Here is a 23,280-nt window from a genome sequence, read left to right on the forward strand (position 1 = left end):
GTCCCAAGCAGGTTCCATGCTGTCAGCACAGAGCCCAACAAGGGGCTGGATCTCACGAACGGTGAGATCTGAGCTGAGCCGAAACCAAGAAGAGGTCTCTTAACCCACTGTGCCACCCAGGCACTCGTCTCCCTTCCCTATGTGACGTCCTCTCATTGATACTCTTGGACTCTGGGTATTGGTCTCTTTTTCACAAACCCAAGGGGCACCTCGAATCCTCATTCTGTATGTCAGCCAGTGGACAGAGGCTTCCCCAGACCATGCTCTGTAAATGCTCCCGACATCACGACAGTCCAGTTTTGTACCAAATAACTTGTTTCGTATGATTATGCTTGACCGCATGATGCCATCCGTATATTTATATTATTGTTCTCTGTCCTTGGTGCTACACAGAAACATACGCTAGTGAAGGGATTTCACCTTCTTTGTTCACTTTTGTTTTGGTCACAAATGTATGTGAATATATGGTTAGTATGAAAAAACCAAGGATATGAAAAATTATAGAATTTAAAAAATAAGGGATAATGAAACCAGGTTAAAATGACTAGTTTCCAAACAACTGTCCACAGCAAAATTATGTGAAAACTAAAAACTAACTGAAATTGGCTATAAAAAAGAAATTGTTAATGATATCAACATGGATTCATAATTAAGTTGTCAATGGCCTACACGCGAAAAAATGTAATGTATAATGTTCCTACAATGCTCAGTTTGTATTTGTGGGATGACTCAGAAATTAGGTCTCAAAGTATAAGGACATGACCATTTGGCAAGGTTGTATTTCATTTCATTGGAAAAGGTTGAATTGCTAAATAACACCTAGAATGAAGGGATGTCTAAACTAATACTGGCATCAATGGATATCTATCTGGAAGAATATGAAACTGGTCCTATCCCGCAGACACGTTACCAACATCAGAGGGATTATGACCTCAGTGTAAGTGGAACCATACAATATAGCAGAACATCAAGGAAACTACATATAACATTCACAGGTGAGCAAAACCACTAAATAAAGCCATAATCTCAGAAGTAAGAAGATAGATTTATTTAAATAAAATTTAAAAATTTTATGATCAAAATATATTGCAAAAATCAATTGAGAAACAATGATCTCAGGAAATCATTTGAAATGTTGATAATGTTTTAAAAATAAAAGAGAGAGAGAGAATAACCTATGGGCATATAATAATAATAAAACCAATCAGAATGGTCATCAAACATGACCTTGGCCGAAACTGAGGGATGGTTTAGGAAAATAACAAGAACTGCCTCTTTCACCCAGCAGCCTGGAAAAAACCTTACAGGGCTGTTACATTGTTTGTGGTTCAAACTTTCAAATAGGAGCCAAAGGGTTATTCTCAATTTGTTGGAGTAAGAGTAAGTGTTACAAGGTTGAACGCAGAAGCTGAAAGCAGCTGTATTACAGATACTGACATTCTGTCACCAGGAGTTTCCCAGTCTCTGCACCCATCCTGCCCAGAGCCTGCCCTGTGGTGGGGAGCGTCCTGTGCCCTGTAAGATGTTCAGAGCATCCCTGACCTCTGTGCACCCCTCTCCAGCGTGACAAAGTGTCTCCAGACATTGATCAATGCCCCTGGGGGACAAAATTATACTCGATTAGAAACACACAGTGACTTTAACAATTTCAACATATTTTTTCTAGCATGGCCATAATAGCAACTGAATGATAGAGAATAAGAAAGATCTTCAAAAGTGTGAACGGCAGTCATTCAGCGAAACTGTCATTAGCACTGAATAAATACATTATAACTTAATTAAACGAGCAAACACACAGACACAGCGATATGCTCTGGGCTAAATTGGATTGGCCCTCAGGAGATGACAGATTAATGTTCTCGACTTCCACTCTCTCTGACCCTCTCATCCACGGATGATGAGGCTGAGCTGTCTGACAGGAAGGTCTCCTTGTGGAAGTCTGAATCCCTCCCTGGATGCTGAATTCCTCCCTGGATGCTAGATTATAGATCATTTTCTCCTCAATGGAGAAAGCAGGAAGGTCAGAGAAGCATCAGCCCCCAGCCAATATGAGTACTCAGAACACCAGATGAAAACCACACCCATTCCTGTCTAAAATTGCACACACTGACAGACAGGAGACTAGGAGGTATTTTCGGCACCCTGTATCTGCTCGTTAGGTACATGTCTCTCTTCTTACTCCAGCATGGCTCCCAAGTGGACAACCCTTTGGCACACAAAGGACATTTCTCTAATGAATCTCTGATCCCAAGAGACCAGTTTGGAAGCAGTAACTCCAGTTAGGTTTTTTGTTATTCCTTTTCCATGAATGTGACCCCTTCCTGATGAGTAAGCTCACAGCACCACTGTGAGTTACAGTTTCCTCCAGGTCTATGTATATGGGATCAATTCCTTGATTTCTCTTTCTGTTGCTTCATTATTGCTGTATAGAAATGCAACCGATTTCTGTACATTGATTGTATATCCTGCAAAAATTCTTAACAAGATACTAGCAAATTGAATTCAACAGTGTATCCAAAGAATTATTCACCATGATCACATGGGATTCATTCCTGAGCTGCAAGTCTGGTTCAATATTTGCAAATCAATGTGATACATCACATTAATAGAAGAAAGGACAAGAACCATATGATCCTATCAGTGGATGCAGAAAAAGCATTCAACAGAATACAGAATCTTTCTTGATAAAAATGCTCAAGAAAGTCGGGATAAAAGGAAGATAACTTAACACCATAAAAGCCATACAAAAAAGGCCCACAGCTACGATCACCCTCCATGGGAAAAGACTGAGAGATTTCTCCCAAAGATCAGGAGCATGACAGGGATGTCCACTCTCACCGCTGTTGTTTAACACAGTGTTGGGGGTCCTAGCCTCAGCAATCAGACAACAAAATGAAATAAAGGCATCCAAATTGGCAAAGAAGTCAAACTTTCACTTTTTGCAGATGACATGACACTGAACATGGAAAACTCGTAAGACTCCACCAAAAAACTGCTAGAGCTGATACATGAAGTCAGCAACGTCTCAGGATGCTTGAGTGTTTAGAAGTTACCTAACATCACGGCACTGAGCCATGCATCAGGGCTGACACTGTGGAGCCTGCTTGGGATTCTGTCTCTGCCCCTCCCCCATCTCTCTCTCTCTCTCTCCTCTCTCTCTCTCAAAATAAATAAATAAACTTAGAAAAGAAACTCTCCAACAAAGCAGTTAAAGCTTATGTGACAGTATTAAAATATACAGAAATAGAAACTCGAAATATCTACTGTTCATTTGCGTGTGGCTCCTTTAATTCACCAAAGAGCACACTTTACATATGCAGATTATAGTGTGTAATTACACTCTGATGATTTAATTCAGTGGAAAAAATCGAATGGGGCATGGCTAAGGTTAGGATCTAGAGAACGGGTAGCTGATTCTCACTTAAGAGAGCTGGGAGATAGCACTTCTAATGGGGAAGGAAGCCAAATGTTAATATGGATGTATGAACGATGGAATTACATTTAAGTAATTCACATGATAAAGCAGTTTGTTTCCATAAAGAAAAGATTAACCTCCATATGGGAACCATATCTGACCATAAATTGGTTGAAGACAGAAGAGCACTACAGCCAAGCCCAACACCACGCATGAGCCTGAGAAACACAATGTAGAGATTCACACCTGACCCCAGACCCACGAGGAGCCCAGCAGAGATCAGAAACGTTCCCCCACACATGATTCCATTTGATTGTAAAGGTATTATGATATGTTATTTGACAAGGACCGCCTGTTATACTGCAATAGCTGACTGACACAATAACCCAAGCGAACAGACCTTAGACACTTAGAAAATATGCTGCTTTTTATTTGTGGCAAATGATCTGACGTTGAGGAGAGCACTCATGATCGTTCTGTGATTCAAGTTTATTTCCCACAACGTTACGAACAAGTGGGCTCCCTTCTGGGTAACTGGGAGAGTTTGAAGGACATGCACGTTTGTGCAGAACAACTGGGGACCCTGAGCCACATGCCAGCAGGACATCCAGTCTCGTGTGAATCATCCTCTGGTCGTGCAGGTGGCAGAGATTTCAGAGGGGGACGGAGGCACGAAATGGGTGGGGCTGATACTGTTCATTTGCCATCATTTGTGACAAATACTGGGAAAAGGAACCTATTTCATGCGACGGTAGGAAGACTCATGATAGTAGGTAGCGTTGCAAAGCTTTCAGAAGAAACAGAAAGTGAATTCGGAGATAAAACAGAAGACACTAAGCAACCCTTTACCTCAGTGAACAAACCACCTCAGCTGCGGACAAAAGCCTCCATGCTTCAATAAACAGAGGCAGCGCATGAAAAAGAAATATTTTGCATAGGAACACAATGGGTGTTTTGCTTCCTCGGGTTTATGGTCTCCTCTGACACCAAGAACATATTAGATCAATCTGTTTATTCCAATTTGTCTTTCCATGTTGACTCCAGGGGAGGTACATATTTGCTCATCAGTTTTTGCCAGTGGCTATGATAGGCCTCTGGACGCCGGGCTGAATAACAGAAAAACAACAACAACAACAACAACAACAACAACAGAGTCCAGTTATGAGACACAGAAGCCTGTTTTTACAGTAAATGCCTGACATTAAGCTTTTGATTTCTGAAGCATCCATTTCAAAGACCACCATTCATATTAACACATTGGCAGGCATATGATTCAGTTACTATACAAAGATGCAGGCCCCCCCTCCCACAAATCCCCCCATTAGAAAGCCCTGGTAATCTAGATAACAACTGTGAGTGACCCTGCTTTTCCCGTTCGGTGCCCATGTTCTGTTACTGGGCTTTTTGTCTGGTTTTTGCTGTTGTTATTTTTGAGTACTGGGGGATAATATTTTACTATTCTTTTTCTTTAACTGTTTACATGAGCGTAGTTGACACACGATGTTACCTTAGTTTCAGGTCTGCAATACAGTGATTCAACTTCTCTGTACATTATGCGGGGCTCACACAGGTGTACTGACACCTGTCCCATTATACCGCTAGTACATCATCGATGACTATATTCCACACACTGTGTCTTCCATTCTCATTATTGATCTTTCCATCACTCCATTCCCCCTCTCCTTGGCCCATTCGGCCCATCCTCCAACTCCACTCGTGTTTTAAATTCATCCATAAAAAATGAGCCCAGGGGCGCCTGGGTGGCGCAGTCGGTTAAGCGTCCGACTTCAGCCAGGTCACGATCTCACTGTCCGTGAGTTCGAGCCCCGCGTCAGGCTCTGGGCTGATGGCTCAGAGCCTGGAGCCTGTTTCCGATTCTGTGTCTCCCTCTCTCTCTGCCCCTCCCCCGTTCATGCTGTGTCTCTCTCTGTCCCAAAAATAAATAAACGTTGAAAAAATATATATATAAAAAATGAGCCCAGAAAAACATAGTCACTCCCCCCATGGACCCCCCAAAAGTCAGATCCTTCATAGTGCTCTCTTTCCTTCCCTGTTAAAGTCTCTGCCTCTCTGAGACCTCCTTGTATGGCCTTTGGGAATCCCATGTGCCCTCAGCGTTTGTGAGTAATGAACCTTGTGTTTTTAGAGTTCCCAGATGGGTGTTGTGGAGGTGTGCCTTGCAATCACAGTAGGTACCTCAAGGGCCAGTGCAGTCACAGCATAGGCTCTGGTCAGGGAAATGTCTGTGGGAATGTTCATGGGCTTAGGTGAGTGCCTGGGCTTTCCTACGTTAGACATCGATGTCAATAGCCTGACATTTAGCCTGTTCATTTTAAGGAACACTGTTAGAGTCCACATTCTCAGGAAGAGTAGTTAAGGTAATGATATAAAAAGATTGACAGACTCAAGGTGAACACTGTGGTGTTGTATTCTCCTGGACAATAGAATTATGTAAAGAGCTTAGTGGCCAAGTGTAGTTTTCTCCCATATGAGGAATGATTATTCTTTTGGGAAATCGTGGGGAAATCTACTTGGCATGATAGAAGTCATTTGAAATGAAAAGATTTTTAAGAAATCCAACTTCTGAAAAATAAAATAGAAATGAGAGGAAGGCAAACCATAAGAGACTCTTAATGATAGGGAAGAAAGTGAGGGTTGCTGGAGGGAGGTGAGTGGGGGGATGGGTTAATTGTGTGATGGGCATGAACGAGGGCACTTGTAATGAGTGGTAGGTGTTGCATGTAAATGATGAATCACTAAGTTCTACCCCTGAAACCAATACTACACGATATGTTAACTAACATGAATTTAAATAAAATCTTGGAAAGAAAAAGAAAAAGAAATCCAACTTTCCCATTGTAAGATACAGAAATTTCTAGGCCTTTGTGACCCAAGGATGGGGAAAACATTGGGAACATATGAAAATGGACAAAGGATAAACTGTACATCAGACAGAGCAGAAGCGTAATAAAATGATTTACTTAAATGTATAGAGAAGTTGAAATCAAACAAATGGAAATTCCAGGAAAGAAAAAGAAAGATCAGATTCTACTTCCACAGTCTGATAAAGGGGTATCAGTTCCTGTCTCTGAGGCTCTGAGCCCCGCAATCATGGGCACATCTTCAGCCCCAGGACAATTGGCCCTTACGTCCCTGGAACCCCAACGATTCTTTTCAGAGCCCTCTTTATGTCTCTGTTCCTCAGGCTGTAGATGAAGGGGTTCAGCATGGGCGTGACCACCATATACATCACCGAGGCTGTGGCACTTGAGAGTGAGCTCTGGGTAGCAGCAGAGCTGAGGTACACTCCTAGGACTGTACAGTAAAATAAGGAGACAACTGACAGCTGAGATGCACACGTGGAAAATGCTTTATACTTGCTCTGAGCTGATGAGATCCCACATATGGAGGAAACTATCTTAGAATAAGAGTAAAGGATCCCGGAGGGAAGCACCACCCAGCAGCATAGCTGCAAGATACATCACCAAGTTATTAATAGAGGTGTCAGAACAGGCAAGTTGGATCATCTGATTGAGTTCACAGAAAAAGTGGGAGATTTCCAAGGTTGTACAGAAGGACAGCCCCAACACCATTAAGGTTTGTAACAAGGAATTCAGGACACACATGATCCAGGACACCAGAACCAGCAGTCCACAGAGCCGGGGATTCATGATGACCATGTAGTGTAGGGGATGACAGATGGCCACAAAGCGGTCATGGGCCATCACTGTCAGAAGAAAGATGTCTAATCCTGCAAAGAGCAGGAAAAAATACATCTGTGTGATGCAGTTCTCATAGGTTATGCCTTTGCTCTGTGTCTGGATGTTCCAGAGCATCTTTGGGACGGTGGTGGAGGTGACACAGATGTCACCAAAGGACAGGTTGGCCAGGAAGAAGTACATGGGCGTGTGGAGGTGGGAGTCAGAGCTGACGGCCCAGAGGATGAGCAGGTTCCCAAACACAGTGATCAGGTACATGGAGAGGAAAAGCCCAAATATAAGGGGCTGCAGTTCTGATCTCTCTGAAAATCCCAGAAGAAAAAATTCTGAAATTTGTGTATCATTTCCTGGATTCATGTGCTGGAGGTGACTACCAGGGAACAAAAAAAAAAAAATAAATAAAATAACATGACTGATTTTCTCAATAATGAACTTTGCAAATATCATTGAAATGCTACAATTCTTATTTTGCATCCAAAAGTGAATATCCATCGTTTTTGTATGGAACTTGTCCCCTCTCAGCATCTCCATGCCACCTCTGAATAGGTATTCACTTCCCACACTTAACATTTTCCCCAAGTGCTCGTGTTTTCTTTACTTTTAATGAGAAATTCTGTCACGCATTTGAGGAATAACCTTGAGCACTGACTAACCTTCACGCAAAGTGTCTAAGTGTCTAGAAACAAAAGCCTGGAGGGTTCAGTGATGGAGAAAGGGGATAAGCAAGTGAGACCAGATAAAATATCAGGAGGTGACAGGTGCCGTGAAGAAAAACAAAGCCTGTGTAAAGGGAAGCGTGGATGGAGGGATGGCTCTTCCCGGTTGTTCGGGCACACCGGCACACATGTAAACAGAGCCCTCGAGGAGACAGGAGACACAAGGTCCTCTGGGGAAGAGCGTGCCCATCGGAGGGAACTATGAGTGCGACGGCTCTGAGGAAAGACGTGGGTTTTTCTAAATTTTTTAAAGCATGAGGGTGGCCGACACACCAGGTCACGTTAGTTTGGGGGGCGCCACACAGTGATTCAACAAGTGTCAACATCATGCCCTGCTCACCAGGCATGGAGTTGCCATCTGTCACCACACAGCCTGTGACAGCATCACTGACAGTATTCCCTCCACTGGGCCTTTACCTCCTCTGAGTCTCCCTTTCCTGAACATGGAAGGAATTCCTTAACCGGAAGCCAGTGTCTCCCACTCCCCTTCACCATCCTGCCTTTTGTTGTTTGCATATTGTGTTAAAGACCCAGGCTCAAAAGAAAGCCAGTGTGTCCAGGGGAAGGAGCGAGAGGAAGACTGATGAGAGGTGGTGGCAGGGAATGTGGAGGAATGCGGTGGCCTCCCGGACACGGATGAAACTTCCCGGCACAAGGAACCCCTCCTTCACATGGTGTTCCTTGCACTTTATTAATTTCCTCTCCAAGGAATTTTTGAATAGAAATGGGCCTTCTTAGCTTCATATGTTGGTAGTAATCTGGCACCTCTATTTTAAGGGTCATGTATTGGAGGTATGGGTTCCAGGACCTCTGTCTTGAGACCTGCTTATCACACACACACACACACACACACACACACACACGCTCTATAGCCTCCTTGGACCATGTCACAACCAGACTATTCTCACCTCCAGTCCCAATAATTAGGCAAACAATGATATAAGGCAAGCTGTTCAATATCAGATTGTCTTTCCTATAAGTTGCAAAAACATCCAAATTCTAGTAGATAAGTCTCCCGTGAGCATGTAGATATGGTCTCAATTTTAAGGTGATCATTTTGTGTCCAGTATTTAGAGAAACAAAAATCAAATTCAAAAACTGAGAGCAAGAAAAGTGGGGAGAAAGATCTAATGAGCTCAGGTGGCCCCTGGTGGTGATGACGAGAAAGTGTCCTTGGTTCTGGGGACACCCCAACCCCAGGTACATCTCCTTGAGGCCCAGAATAATAAAGCGGCAAAAAGCAATTTATCCAAAAGAAAAAGTAGGAATGTCTTCATGTTATCAAGACATCCCACCAGAATAACAAGGGAAGACACCCACAATTCACAAAAGGAAATACACAGGGTACAAGAAAAGTGGGGGGTTTTACAAAATTATTTGCTAAAGAACAACTTTTCTAAATGATATAAAATGCTAAGCTTTTACAATCAGAAACCAGTTTTGAATTGGGGATCTCCACACGTTCGCTTTGGACTTGGAGAACCAGCCAAACTATTCTTTTTCTTCCTCCTGTAAACCCTCGTCAGGTAACATACAGTGTAATATTGGTCTCAGGAGCAGAATTCAGTGATTCATCACTTACCACACCCAGTGCTCATGGCAGCAATTGCCCTCCTTAATCCCCACCACCCATCTAGCCCATCCCCACCCACCTGCCTCCATCAACCCTCAATTTGTTCTCTATCGTTATGAGTCTCTTCTGGTTTGTTTCCCTCCCTTCTTTTCCCCCACCTTCCCAACCAAACTATTGTGAATGCTAATATCCTTCCCCAAATGGTAGGGCTAGAGGTATCTATCCTGCTCAGGTAGTTGGCAGATTTAGTGAATACGCCATATAGAGCTTAGCACAGCTCCCTGTGTTGACAATGAGTGCTTCTCACCGGTGAGGAGATTTGGCTGATTTTTTTTCTTCTCTCAAAGTCCCCATCACTTCCCCACCTCTGGGGTCCCATATCCACCGCCTTATTTCAGTTCCTTGTCCTGTCTCCACCTATCATGGACTGACACCTCTCTAGCCAATAGTCACAATTACCCAAGAGGTCTTTCTAATATTGCAATTACACGACTGTCCACCTTAACCCCTTCCCAGTGACTCCCCCCTGGAGAATGAACCCCCAATTCCATACCTTCCAACACTTGGCTTCCCTCCCTTGACCAACCCACCAGCTTTACACTCACACCGCCTCACCCCTTCGATCTCACACACACCGAGCCTGAGTTGTAGCTTCTCCGGAAGGCCCGGCTCAGGTCTCGGAGCCTCTACACCCCTGCTTCCCTCTGCCTGGAGTCACCCCCTGGTCCGTTTGGAGTTTTTCACCTCTTCTCTATCCTGAAAATCCCATCTCCTCTTTCTGAAGCAAGGAGTCCTCTCCCTCATGAGTCTTCGTGGGTGTAGTTCCCTTTAATATTCTCACAGACTATTAAATAGTCTATTAAATAGCTTCCAGCTACCAATCTCTCTGAACCTTTCCTGAAATACCTGCTGAGCTCTGAGCCTCACCTGGATGGGGTCTGTGAGAGGAACGTCTCCAGGTGGAAGTCTGAATTCCTTCCTGTTGGTTGATGATCGAGAGTGAAGCTGTATTCCCAGAGCAGGAAGGAGTGAAGCATTCAAGCCAGGCTTGAGAATCCAAATGCAAAACCCACGTCTCCTCCAGCTGCGGGTTAACCATGTCTGGATCTGCAGCAGAGGAAATATTTATAGCTCCTTATGTTTGCTGTATCTGTTCTGTGCACCAACTCCTTAGACACGTTTCCCATTATTACCCCAACCCCTGAGCCCATCTCCCCATGGGAACATGTCTGGACAGCATGGAATTTTTTCCTGTAGATTCTCTGTTCCCAAGATACAGGTTAGAATTCAGGCATATCCGATTTTTATTACTCCTCCTTGAACTTTCCTGGCTTCCAGAGCTCTAACATTGAAACTTTTCACAGACCTGAATGAAAGTTTTTTTCCAAACCTATGGCTCAGGAACCTGTGTTGACTATGACCCTTGGTTCTTTAAAACATGGGTTGTGGTGGGAACACAAATCCTGATAGTCTAGAAAATACCTATTCCCTCTCCACCAAGCAAAGATGTGCTCATTTGCTGTAAAACCATGGGTACAATAATCCTTGGATTCATAATTCTTTTGACAAATCAACTAGGAGTTTTGTATTTTTAATACAGGTTAAAAGTTGACATTTATAAAAACATTTGGTAATTCTAGGTGTATTACAAAGCTGTAGTCATCAAGACAGTATGGTACTGACACAAAAACAGACACACAGATCAATGAAACACAATAGAGAACCCAGAAATGGACTCACAATGATACGGGCAATCTCACCAAAGCAGGAAAGAATATCCAATGGACAAAAAGCGGTCTCTTCAAAAATGATGCTGGAAAATTGGGTAGCAACAGGCAAAGTCAGCTGGATCACTTGCTTACACCATACACAAAAATAAATTCAAAATGGACAAAAGACCTAAACGTGAGGCAGGAAACCATCAAAATCCTGGAGGAGAACACAGGTAGCTATTTCTTTGGCCTCGGATTTAGCAACTTCTTATTAGACATGTTGCAGGAGGCAAGGGAAGCAAAAGCAAACATGAACTATTGGACCTTCACCAAAGTAAAAATCTTCTGCAGAGTGAAGAAAACAAGCAAGAGAATTAAAAGGCTGCCCAAAGAATGGGAGAAGATGTTTGTCAATGACACATCAGATAAATATTCGTGTGTGTGTGTGTGTGTGTGTGTGTGTGTGTTTGTGTTCCACATTTTCCTTATCCATTCATTTATTGATAGACACTTAGGTTGCTTCTATATCTTGTCTGTTGTAAAGAATGTTGCAATAAACCTAGGGGTGCGTATATCTTTTCAATTTAGCATTTTTGTTTTCTTTGGAAACAGTAGTGGAATTCTTGGATCGTAAGGTAGTCCTATTTTTAAATTTTGAGGCCCCTCCACACTGTTTTCCACAGCGGCTGCACCAGTTTGCGTTCCGACCCAAAGTGTGCAAGGTACCTTTTTCTCCACATTGTCACCGGCATTTGTTGTTTGTTGTGCTTTTGATTTTAGCCATTCTGACATGTGTGAGTTGGTATCTCAATTGTGGTTTTGATTTACATTTCCTCGATGATGAGAAATGCTGAGCATATTTTCATTTGTCTGTTGGCCATCTGGATGTCTCCTTTAGAGAAATGTCTATTCAGATTCTCTGCCCATTGTTTTTTGTTGCTGTTTAGTTGTAGGAGTTATTTACATATTTTTTTACTTTTATTTTTTTATTTTTTATTCAACCAAGTTAGTTAACATATAGGGTGATAATGATTTCAGGAATAGAATTTAATGATTCATCACTTACATATAACACCCAGTGCTTATCACCAGTGGCCTCCTTAATACCCATCACCCATCTAGCCTATTCCTGCATCCACCTCCCCTCCAGTAACCATCGGTTGTTTTCTGTCTTTAAGAGTCTTCTATGGTTTGTCTCCATCTCTGTATCTTATTTTTGCTTACATTTTCCTATGATCATCTGTTTTGTTTCTTAAACGCCACGTAGGAGTGAAATTATATGATATTTGCCTTTTTCTGATTGACCAGATTTGCTTAGCATAATACACTCTAGTTCCATCCATGTTGCAAATGGCAAGATTTGATTCTTATGGATCACTGAGTAATATTCCAGTGTGTGTGTGTGTGTGTGTGTGTGTGTGTACCACTTCTTCCTTATCAGTTCATCAGTCAATGGACATTTGGGCTCTTTCCATTCTTTGTGGATTGATGATAGTGCTGCTATAAATATTGGAGTACACGTGACCCTTCGAATCACCACTCCTGTGTCCCTTGGATAAATAGCTAGTAGTGCAATTGCTGCCCCGTAGGGTAGTTCTATTTTTATTTTTTGGTGGAACCTCCATACTGTTTTCAGAATGGCTACACCGGTTTGCATTCCCAAATGGAGTGCAAAAGGGTTCCACTTTTCTGCATCCTTGCCAACATCTGTTGTTTCCTGAGTTGTTAAATTTTAGCCATTGTCACAGGTGTGAGGTGGTAACTCATTGTGGTTTTGATTTATATTTTCCTTATGAGAGATGTTGAGCATCTTTTCATGTGTCTATTAGCCATCTGAATGTTTTTCTTGGAAAAGTGTCTACTCATTTCTTTTGCCAATGCTTCACTGGATGGTTTGTTTTTTTGAGTGTTGAATTTGATAAATTATTTGTAGATTTTTGATATTAACCTTTTATCTGATATGTTATTTGCAAATATCTTCTCCCATTCCTTCAATTGCCTTGTAGTTTTACTGATTATTTCCTTCGCTGTGCAGAAGCTTTTTACCTTGATGAGATCCCAAAAGTTCATTTTTGCTTTTATTTCCCTTGCCTCTGGAGACATGTCAAGTAAGAGGTTGCTGTGGCTGAGGTCAAAGAGCTTGTTGCTTGTTTTCTCCTCTAGGATTTTGATGGAATTTAGGTCTTTCATCCATTTGAGTTTATTCTTGTGTATGGTGTAAAAAAGTGGTCCAGGTTCATTCTTCTGTATGTTGAGGTCCACTTTTCCCAACACCATTTGCTGAAGAGACTGTCTTTTTTCCATTGGGTATTATTCCCTGTTTTGTCAAAGATTAGTTGGCCATACGTTTGTGGGTCCATTTCTGTGTATTTTATTCTGTTCCATTGGTCGATTTGTCTGTTCTTGTGCCAATACCATACCGTCTTGATGATTACAGCTTTGAAATACATCTTGAAGTCCAGAATTGTGATGCATCCAGCTTTGGTTTTCTTTTCAGAATTGTTTTGGCTTTTCTGGGTCCATACAGATTCTAGGATTGTCTGTTCTAGATCTGTGAAGAATCCTGGGGTATTTTGATGGAGATTGCATTAAATATGTAGATTGCTTTGGGTAGTATCAATATTTTAACAATATTTGTTCTTCCAATCCATGAACGTGGAATGTTTTTCCATTTCTTTTGTTCTTCTTCAATTTCTTTCATAAGCTTTCTATAGTTTTCAGTGTATAGATTTTTCACCTCTTTGGTTAGGTTTATTCCTAGGTATCTTGGGGTGTTTTGGTGCAACTGTAAATGGGATCAATTCTTTGATATCTCTTTCTGCTGCTTCATTATTGGTGTATAGAAATGCAACCTATTTCTGTACATGGATTTTATAACCTGTGACTTGACCGAATTCATGTATCAGCTCTAGCCATTTTTTTGGTGGAGTCAGGTTTTCCATGTAGAGTATCATGTGATCTGCAAAGAGTGAAAGTTTGACTTCTTCCTTGCCAAATTGGATGCCTTTTATTTCTTTTTGTTGTCTGAATCCTGAGGCTAGGACTTCAAGTACTATTGAACCATAGTGGTGAGAGTGGCATGCCTGTCATGTTCATGATCTTAAGAAAGCACTCCAGGGGCGCCTGGGTGGCGCAGTCGGTTAAGCGTCCGACTTCAGCCAGGTCACGATCTCGCGGTCCGTGAGTTCGAGCCCCGCATCAGGCTCTGGGCTGATGGCTCAGAGCCTGGAGCCTGTTTCTGATTCTGTGTCTCCCTCTCTCTCTGCCCCTCCCCCGTTCATGCTCTGTCTCTCTCTGTCCCAAAAATAAATAAACGTTGAAAAAAAAAATTAAAAAAAAAAAAAGAAAGCACTCCATTTTTCCTCATTGAGGATGATATTATCTCTGGGACTTTCATATACGGCTTTTATGATGCTAAGGCATGTTCCTTCTATCCCTACATCCTTGAGTATTTTTATCATAAAGAGACTCTTAACAATAGAGAACAAACTGAGGGTTGCTGGAAGGGAGGTGGGTGAGGGGATGGACTAAATGGGTGAGAGGCATTAAGAAGGGTGCTTGTGATGGGAACTGGGTAAGTGAAGAATCACTAAACTATACTACTGAAACCAATTCACTATATGCTAACTATGTAAACTTAAATAAAATCTTGGAAAGAAATAAAATAAAATCCAACTTGCCCATTGTAAGATACAGAAATGTACAGGCATCTGTGATCCAACATTTGGGAAAACATTGGGAATGTATGAGAGTGGACGAGGGAGAAACCGTATATCAGACAGATCAGAAGCTTAATAAAGTGAGTTATTGAAATGTATGGAGAAGTTGAAATCAAACAAATGGGAATTCCAAGAAATAAATAGAGGGGGCAGATTCTACTTCCACAGTCTGATCAAAGAATAGCAGTTCCTGGCTCTGATGCTTTGAGCCCTGCAATCATGGCATGTCTTCAGCCCCAGGACAATTGGCCTTTACATCACTGGAACCCCAACGATTCTTTTCAGAGCCCTCTTTATGTCTTTGTTCCTCAGGCTGTAGATGAAGGGGTTCAGCATGGGTGTGACCACGGTGTACATCACCGAGGCTGTGGCACTTGAGTGGAAGCTCTGGGTAGCAGCAGAGCTGAGGTACACTCCTAGGCTGGTACAGTAAAATAGGGAGACAACCGAGAGGTGAGACGCACAGGTGGAAAATGCCTTATATTTGCCCTGAGCTGATGAGATCCCACGTATGGAGGAAACTATCTTAGAATAAGAGCAAAGGATCCCAGCTAGGGAAGCACCACCCAACAATCCAGCTGCAAAATACATCAGCATGTCATTAAGAAAGGTATCAGAACAGGCAAGCAGGACCACCTGATTGATTTCACAGAAAAAGTGGGAGATTTCCACCTCTGTACAGAAGGACAGCCACAACATCATTAAGGTTTGTAATAAGGAGTTCAGGGTGCTCATCATCCAGGACACCAGAACAAGCAGCCCACAGTAGGTGGGTTTCATGATCAGCATGTAGTGCAAGGGTTGACAGATGGCCATGAACCGGTCATAAGCCATCACAGACAGTAGAAAGTTATCCAATCCAGCAAAGAGTAGGAAAAAATACATCTGTGTGATGCAGCCTGCATAAGTTATGACTTTGCTCTGTGTCTGGATGTTCCAGAGCATCTTCGGGACGGTGGTGGAGGTGAAGCAGATGTCTACAAAGGACAGGTTGGCCAGGAAGAAGTACATGGGGGTGTGGAGGTGGGAGTCAGAGCTGACGGCCAGGAGGATGAGTAGGTTCCCAAACACAGTGATCAGGTACATGGAGAGGAAAAGCACAAAAGTGAGGAGCTGCAGCTCTGGTTCCTTTGATAGTCCCAGAAGAAAAAATTCTGAAACTTGTGAATCATTTCCTGGCTCCATGGGCTAGAGGGGACTATCAGGGAACAAAAAATAGCATGACCGAGTTTCTCAACAATGAACAAGGCAAATATCATTGGAATTCTATAATTTTTATTTTTCTTTCAAAAATTCAATATCCATAGTTTTTTGGATAGAACTCCCCCTCTGGGGACTCCTTCATGCCAGCTCTGAATAGGAATTCACATCCCACACTTAGCTTTTTCCCCCAATACTCATGGATTCTATAGTTTTAATGAGAAATTCTGTCACCCATTTGAGGAATAACCTTGAGCACTGACTAATCTCCAGACAAAGAGTACAGGTGTCAAAAAAATAAAAGTCTATAAGGTTCAGTGATAGAGACAGAGGATAAGCAAATGAAAGAGTGGATAAAATATGAGAAGGTGACAGGTGCTATGAAGAAAAACAAAGCCTGTGTAAAGTAAAGAACGGGTGGAGATGTTACTTTTTACTGGTTATTCGGGCATACCAAAACACATCTAAACAGAGGCCTCAAGGAGACAGAAGGAGACACAAAGTCCTCTGGGGAAAAGTACACCAATCAGAGGGAACGACCAGTGCAGAGGCTCTGAGAAAAGTCATTTTTTTTAAATCAATTTTTAAAACCTGAGGGTGGTTGATGCACCATGTTACAGCAGTGTGGGGTGTACAATCCAACAGTTTTACACATCACACCATGCTCACCACACGTGGAGCCGCCATAGTATCACTGACTATATTCCCTTTGCTGTGCCTTTTAGTCCTGTGTGTCCTTCATTCCTTAACTGGAAGCCAGTATCTCCCACTCCCTGTCACCATCTTTCCTTTTGTTGGTTTGCTTGTTGTTTTAAAAACCAATATTCATTGGTCATTCAATGGTCAACCAAAGCCATTGCGTTGAGGGGAATGAGCAAGAGGAAGAGTGGTGACAGATGGTGGCAGGGAATGTTGAGGAACAAGGTGGCCTCCCCGGTACTGATGAAACTTCACGGCACAAGGAATCCCTCCTTCACATAGCATCCCTTGCACTTTATTGATTTTGTTTCCAAAGAATCTTTGGATAGAAATGGGCCCCCTTCTTATCTTCATGTGTTGGGTAATAATCTGGCATCTGTATATTAAGAGTCACATTATGGAGCTATGGGTTCCAGAACCTCTGCTTTGAGAACCGCTCATGGCCCACACACACACACACATGCACACACACACACACACACGTGTGTGCCCACTAGTCTCCTAGGACCATGTCACAACTAGACTATTCTCACCTCAAGGCACATTAATTAGCTAAACACTGATACAAGGCAAGCTGTTGACAAGAGATTTTCTTTCCTCTAAAGATGTGAAAATACATCCAAGTTCCAGTAGTTAAGTCTTCTATGAGCAGGTAAACATGGGTCTCCGCATTAATATGAACTTTTCATAGCCAGTGTTTAAAGAAATTAAAATATCATTTTCAAAAACTGAGAGCAAGAAAAGTGGGGAGAAAGATCTATGAGTTGAGGCGGCCCCTAGCAACGGATGAGAATGTGTCTTTTCTTCTGGCAACACCCCAACCCCAGGTACGTCTCCTCAAGCCCAGAATAATGAAGCAGCAAAAAGCAATGTATCTAAAAGGAAAAGTTAGGATGTCTAAGTTATCAAGACATCCCGCTAAATGACAAGCAAGGGAAAACCCCCACAATTCTCTAAGGATAATACACAGAGTACAACAAAAGTTGCATACAGTGCAACATATTGTTTTCAGGAGTAGAATTCAGTGATTCATCACTGACAACACCCAGTGCTCATCCCAGCAATTACCCTCCTTAATCCCCATGACCCATCTAGCCCATCCCCACCCACCTGCCTCCATCAACCTTGAGTTTGCTCTCTACCCCTATGAATCTCCTGTGGTTTATTTCCCTCTCTTCTCTTCCCCCACCTTCCCAACCAAACTATTGTAAATGCTAATATCCCTCCCCAAATAGTAGGGCTAGAGGTATCTATCCTGCTCAGGTGGTTGGCAGATTTAGTGAACACGCCATAAAGAACTTAGCATAGTGCCCTCAATGGCTAATGAGTGCTTCTTACTGGTGAGGAGATTTGACCGACTTTTTCTTCTCTCAAAGTCCCCATCACTCCCCACTTCTGGGGCCCCAATTCCACAGCCTTATTTCAGTTTTCTTCCTCTCTCCACCCATCACAGGCTAGCACCCCTCTAGCCAATATTCACATTTACCCCCAAGAGAGATCTCTCTATATTACAATTACGTTACTGTCCACCTTCCTGATTTAATGCTTTCATCTGACTCCCCCCTGGAGAATGAATCCCAATTCCATATTTCCAACACTTGGCTTGCCTCCCCTGACTGACCCAACAGCTTTGCACTTATGCTGCCTCACCCACATCAACTCTACCAACACTGAACTTGAGTTGTAGCTTCATCTCAAGTCCCAGTCTCAAGACTCCGAGCCCCTACACACCTGCTTCCCCTCTGGTTGGAATCATCCACTGGTCTATTTGGAAGTGCTCACCTCTTCTGTCTTGAAACTCCCATCTCCTCTTTCAGACAGCAAGGAGTCGTCTCCTTCATGAATGTGTGTGTGTGTGTGTGTGTGTGTGTGTATGTTTTGACATTCCCACAAGAAAAAAAAAAGAGTTTCTTTTGTGATAATTTAGATGTGGTGTTATCACTGTAATTTTTATTTAATTCCATATATGTTTCCCTGCTAGACTGTGGGTGCCCTGGGAATGTTATACTTACTCCCACCCTTTACCCCAGACATAGTTTGGTTGGGGACAGTAGTAATACATACGTATTGCATGAACGAATGAGAGATTGTGCTCACAGGAGTTGTCAATGAAAGGAGAGAGAACACAAACAGGGAGCTACCAGCACAGGAACAGAGAACCAGGGAGAGGAATGTTTTCCATATTCTGAGACTGGGACCATTTGTGGGGTCAGGGTGTGTTTTGCAAGAATAAACTAGAATAGAAAAACTAAGGCACAATAGAAAATATCAGAGCACGTCGTACGTGGTCAGGGTGCAGACCAATCACTTGTGGTTCTCCTTGTTGAGTTACATGTGTGTGCACGTGAGTCAGATACACATTTATTTCCCCCACTCTGCTTTCTTCATTGAATGTAAGATCCAAATGAGCAGGACCTCACTTCTTTCATTCATTTTTTTTTTTTTTTTGCTGTTTAATAAATGTGTGCATTTATATAGTAACACATTTTTACAAAATGGAATTTATAAAATAAAAGTAATAGCAGGGAGTAGAAAACCGGGATAAATAGTGAATTCAAAATAAACTTATTAATTAAAATTGAGTTAAAAAGACTCTTCTGTAAGAGAAGATATAAAATATAATTTCATCACATTAACACACGTCTCAAAATCAAAATGGAATAGGCAAAAACCCCAAAAAAGAAGAGGAAAACAAGAATTATGATTATAACTGACTTTAAAAATAATGCAGGGGGGCGCCTGGGTGGCTTGGTCGGTTAAGCATCTGACTTCAGCTCAGGTCATGATCTCATGGTCCGTGAGTTCGAGCCCCGCGTCAGGCTCTGTGCTGACAGCTCAGAGCCTGGAGCCTGTTTCCGATTCTGTGTCTCCCTCTCTCTCTGCCCCTCCCCTGTTCATGCTCTGTCTCTCTCTGTCTCAAAAATAAATAAACGTTAAAAAAATTTAAAAAAAATAATGCAGGGAGCAGACTATAAAATTATAATTTCATTCTATACAAACGTAAGTGGGGTCACACACACTTGTGAGAAAGATATAAGTTGAATGCAAGAGAAATTCACGTTTCCACAGGACGGCAGAAGGACGATAGCTAGTTTAGAAACTAGATCCAATCACAAAACAAAAGGTGGCAGTGAGGAAGCACAGATGTGAGGTAGGTGGCAATACATACAAAAGGCAGTTTATGACTACAAGGCACATAGAAAGCAATGGGTAGGGGAGAAAGTATGGCCGACTGGTAGATTTGACCACTCAAAGTTTATAAACTCTCACAACACCCAGAAAATATATCTGTACATACATACAAGAATCAAACAGCAAATAGTAAACGTGGCTTAAAATTTGCAAATTTTTTTTTGTTTTTTTAAGTTTTTATTTAATTCTAGTTGGTTAAAATATAGTGTAATATTGGTTTCAGGAGTAGAATTATTTGTGTGACAAAAATGCAATTAAGAGGAAGGAAGAAAATGATTCAGCAGGAGCAACAAATAAAGAAAATAATAGGAACACTCAGACTCAATGTAAAAGGCAAAGAAATTACACTGATAATTTAAGACAGGGAAAGTAAATGGCCAATAAACCCCAACATAAATTCGTCCTCCAGGTAATGAAATAAGTGCAAAATAAAACCCTCTAGCATATGCCTGTTTGCGTTTTAAATTTTTTTTTAATGTTTATTTATTTTGAGACAGAGGGAGGCAGAGCATGAACGGGGGAGGGGCAGAGAGAGAGGGAGACACAGAATCTGAAGCAGGCTCCAGGCTCTGAGCCATCAGCCCAGAGCCCGACGCGGGGCTCGAACTCACAAACCGTGAGATCGTGACCTCAGCTGAAGTCGGATGCTCAACCAACTGAGCCACCCAGGCGCCCCTGCCTGTTTGCGTTTTAAATAAACTTTTTAAGTGACCTAATGGAGAGAAGATTCTGTGAAATGTATGTCTCCAGAACTGCAGTTGCCAGGTCGTGGCTCCCTCCATTGGTCTGGACCTTTCTAAAAGATACAGAATATGCTCCAAAATACCCCATCTTAAAAATATTGTTTAAATTCCCTCACTGCACCTCCTTCCATACCTAATAGTGTATTTTCATATTTCCTTTAACTGCAAAACTCTTTGGAAATGTTCAGATTATCCTGGAAGACAGTACCCGGCGTTCCCTCGTTAGTCGCATCCAACTGATCTTTTATTCCCACCACTTAATTGTCAACAATAATCCTTATATTGCTAATTTCAACAGACATTTCCTTTTTTTCACATCTTAAATAAATTGATTATAAATGAGTGGGTTGGGCACCTGGGTGGCTCAGTCGGTTAAGCGTCCGACTTCAGCTCAGGTCATGATCTCGCAGTTGGTTAGTTCCAACCCCACAGAAGGCTCTGTGCTGATGGCTCAGAGCCTGGAACCTGCCTCAGATCTATGTCTCCCTCTCTCTCTGGTCCTCCCCCACTCACACTCTGCCTCTCTCTCTCTTTCTCTCAAAAGTAAATAAACATAAAAAAAGTAAATGGGGGAGACTGGGTGGCTCAGTACGTTGGCTCAGGTCATGATGTCGCAGTTCGTGAGTTCAAGCCCCACGTCAGGCTCTGTGCTGACAGCTCAGAGCCTGGAATCTGCTCCAGATTCTGTGTCCCCCTCTCTCTGTGCCCCTCCCACACTCTTACCCTGTCTCCGTCTCTCTCTCTCAAATATAAGTAAACCTTAAAAAATTGAAAGAGTTCACCGTGCCAACAAACACAATGATCTTTCGGCTCTGAGACCAGGATGATTAGGCTGTCAGGTGACCTCAGAGGAAAGCTTTCAGATTCCATTCCCTTGGAAACTTCCCTGGAATACCTGCTGAGTTCTGAGACTCACCTAGATGGGGTCTCTGAGAGGAAGGTCTCCAGGTGGAAGTCAGACTTCCTCCCTGTTTGTTGATGATGGAAAGCAAGCTCTATTCCCAGAACAGGAAGGAGTGTAGCATTGGTCCCCAAACCAGACTTAAGAATCCAAGTGCAAAGACCATGTCTCCTCCGGCTTCAGATTAAACATGTTCTGGATCTGCAGCAGAGGAGGTATTTACAGCTCCTTATGTTTGCTGCATCTCACACAGCAAAATGTGTCTGAAACGTTAGACACATTTCCCATTGTTACTCCAACCCCTGAGCCCATCTCCCCATGGGAACTTATCTGGACAGAATGGAATTTTTTCCTGTAGATTCCCTGTTCCCAAGAGATCAGATTAGAATTCAGGCATATCCAATTTTTATTACTCCTTGAACTTCCCTGGCTTGTCTAACATTGAAACTTTTCACAGACCTGAGTGAAAGTTTTTTTTTCCAAATCTAGGACTCAGGAACCTGTCTTGACTATGCTGCTTGGCTCTCCAAAACATTGAGTTGTGGTGGGAACACAACTCCTGATAGTCTAGAAAATACCTATTCTTGGGGCGCCTGGGTGGCGCAGTCGGTTAAGCGTCCGACTTCAGCCACATCACGATCTCGCGGTCCGTGAGTTCGAGCCCCGCGTCGGGCTCTGGGCTGATGGCTCAGAGCCTGGAGCCTGTTTCCGATTCTGTGTCTCCCTCTCTCTCTGCCCCTCCCCCGTTCATGCTCTGTCTCTCTCTGTCCCAAAAATAAATAAACGTTGAAAAAAAATTTAAAAAAAAAAAGAAAATACCTATTCTTTCTTCAACAAGAAAAAGTGTGTTCCTTTGCTATACAACCATGGGTTTAATAATCCTTGGATTTGATATTCTTTTGACAAATCATCTAGGAGTTTTGTATGTTTAAGACAGGTTAAAAGTTGACGTTTATAAAACATTTGGTAATTCTAGGTGTATTACGAAGCTGTAGTCATCAAGACAGTATGGTACTGACACAAAAACGGACCCATAGAAGAATGGAATAGAATAGAAAACCCAGAAATGGACCCAAAACAATATGGTCAATCTTCCACAAAGAAGGAAAAAGTGTCCAAAGGAAAAAAGGCAGTTTCTTAAACAATGGTATTGGCAAAATGGAGAGCAACTTGCCAGTGGAACTGGACCACTCTCTTACACCATACACCATTCACAGAAATGAATTCAAAATGGATGAAAGACCTAAATGTGAGATAGGAAATCACCCAAATCCTAGAGGAGAACACAGGCAGCTATCTCTTTGACCTCAAATATAGCAACTTCTTGTTACCCATGTTGCCGTAGGCAAGAGAAACAAAAGCGAACATGAACTATTGGGACCTCACCAATGTAAAAAGCTTCTGCACAGTGAAGAAAACAAAAGAATTAAAAGGCTTCCTACAGAATGGGAGAAGATGTTTGTAAATGACACATCAGATCAATATTCGTGTGTGTGTGTGTGTGTGTGCGCCACATTTTCCTTATCCATTCCTCTATGGATAGACACTTAGGTTGCTTCCATATCTTGTCTGTTGTAAAGAATACTGCAATAAACGTAGGGGTGCATATATGTTTTCAAATTGGCGTTTTTCTTTGGAAACAGTAATGGACTTAATGGATCATGTTGTCGTTCTATTTCCAAGTTTTGAGG

The 23,280-nt window shown here is 42.4% G+C and overlaps 2 protein-coding genes across 2 annotated transcripts; both read right to left on the reverse strand.

Moving 5' to 3' along the window:
• Positions 1-6,124: 6,124 nt before the first annotated feature.
• Positions 6,125-7,651, reverse strand: LOC106986368 (olfactory receptor-like protein OLF4). Its single transcript, XM_053219729.1, is given in 2 exon segments — positions 6,125-6,858; positions 6,860-7,651. Coding segments are annotated over 2 exon segments (1,065 nt in total). The 5' UTR covers positions 7,627-7,651; the 3' UTR covers positions 6,125-6,560.
• A 7,455-nt stretch (positions 7,652-15,106) lies between these two features.
• LOC106986358 (olfactory receptor 7A17-like) lies at positions 15,107-16,054 on the reverse strand. The gene has a single exon (XM_015084527.2). The coding sequence runs from the start codon at positions 16,037-16,039 to the stop codon at positions 15,107-15,109; it is 933 nt and encodes a 310-aa protein (XP_014940013.1). The 5' UTR covers positions 16,040-16,054.
• Positions 16,055-23,280: the final 7,226 nt, after the last annotated feature.

Source organism: Acinonyx jubatus, chromosome A2 (genome assembly GCF_027475565.1).
Source record: "Acinonyx jubatus isolate Ajub_Pintada_27869175 chromosome A2, VMU_Ajub_asm_v1.0, whole genome shotgun sequence".
Taxonomy (NCBI): Eukaryota; Metazoa; Chordata; class Mammalia; order Carnivora; family Felidae; genus Acinonyx; species Acinonyx jubatus.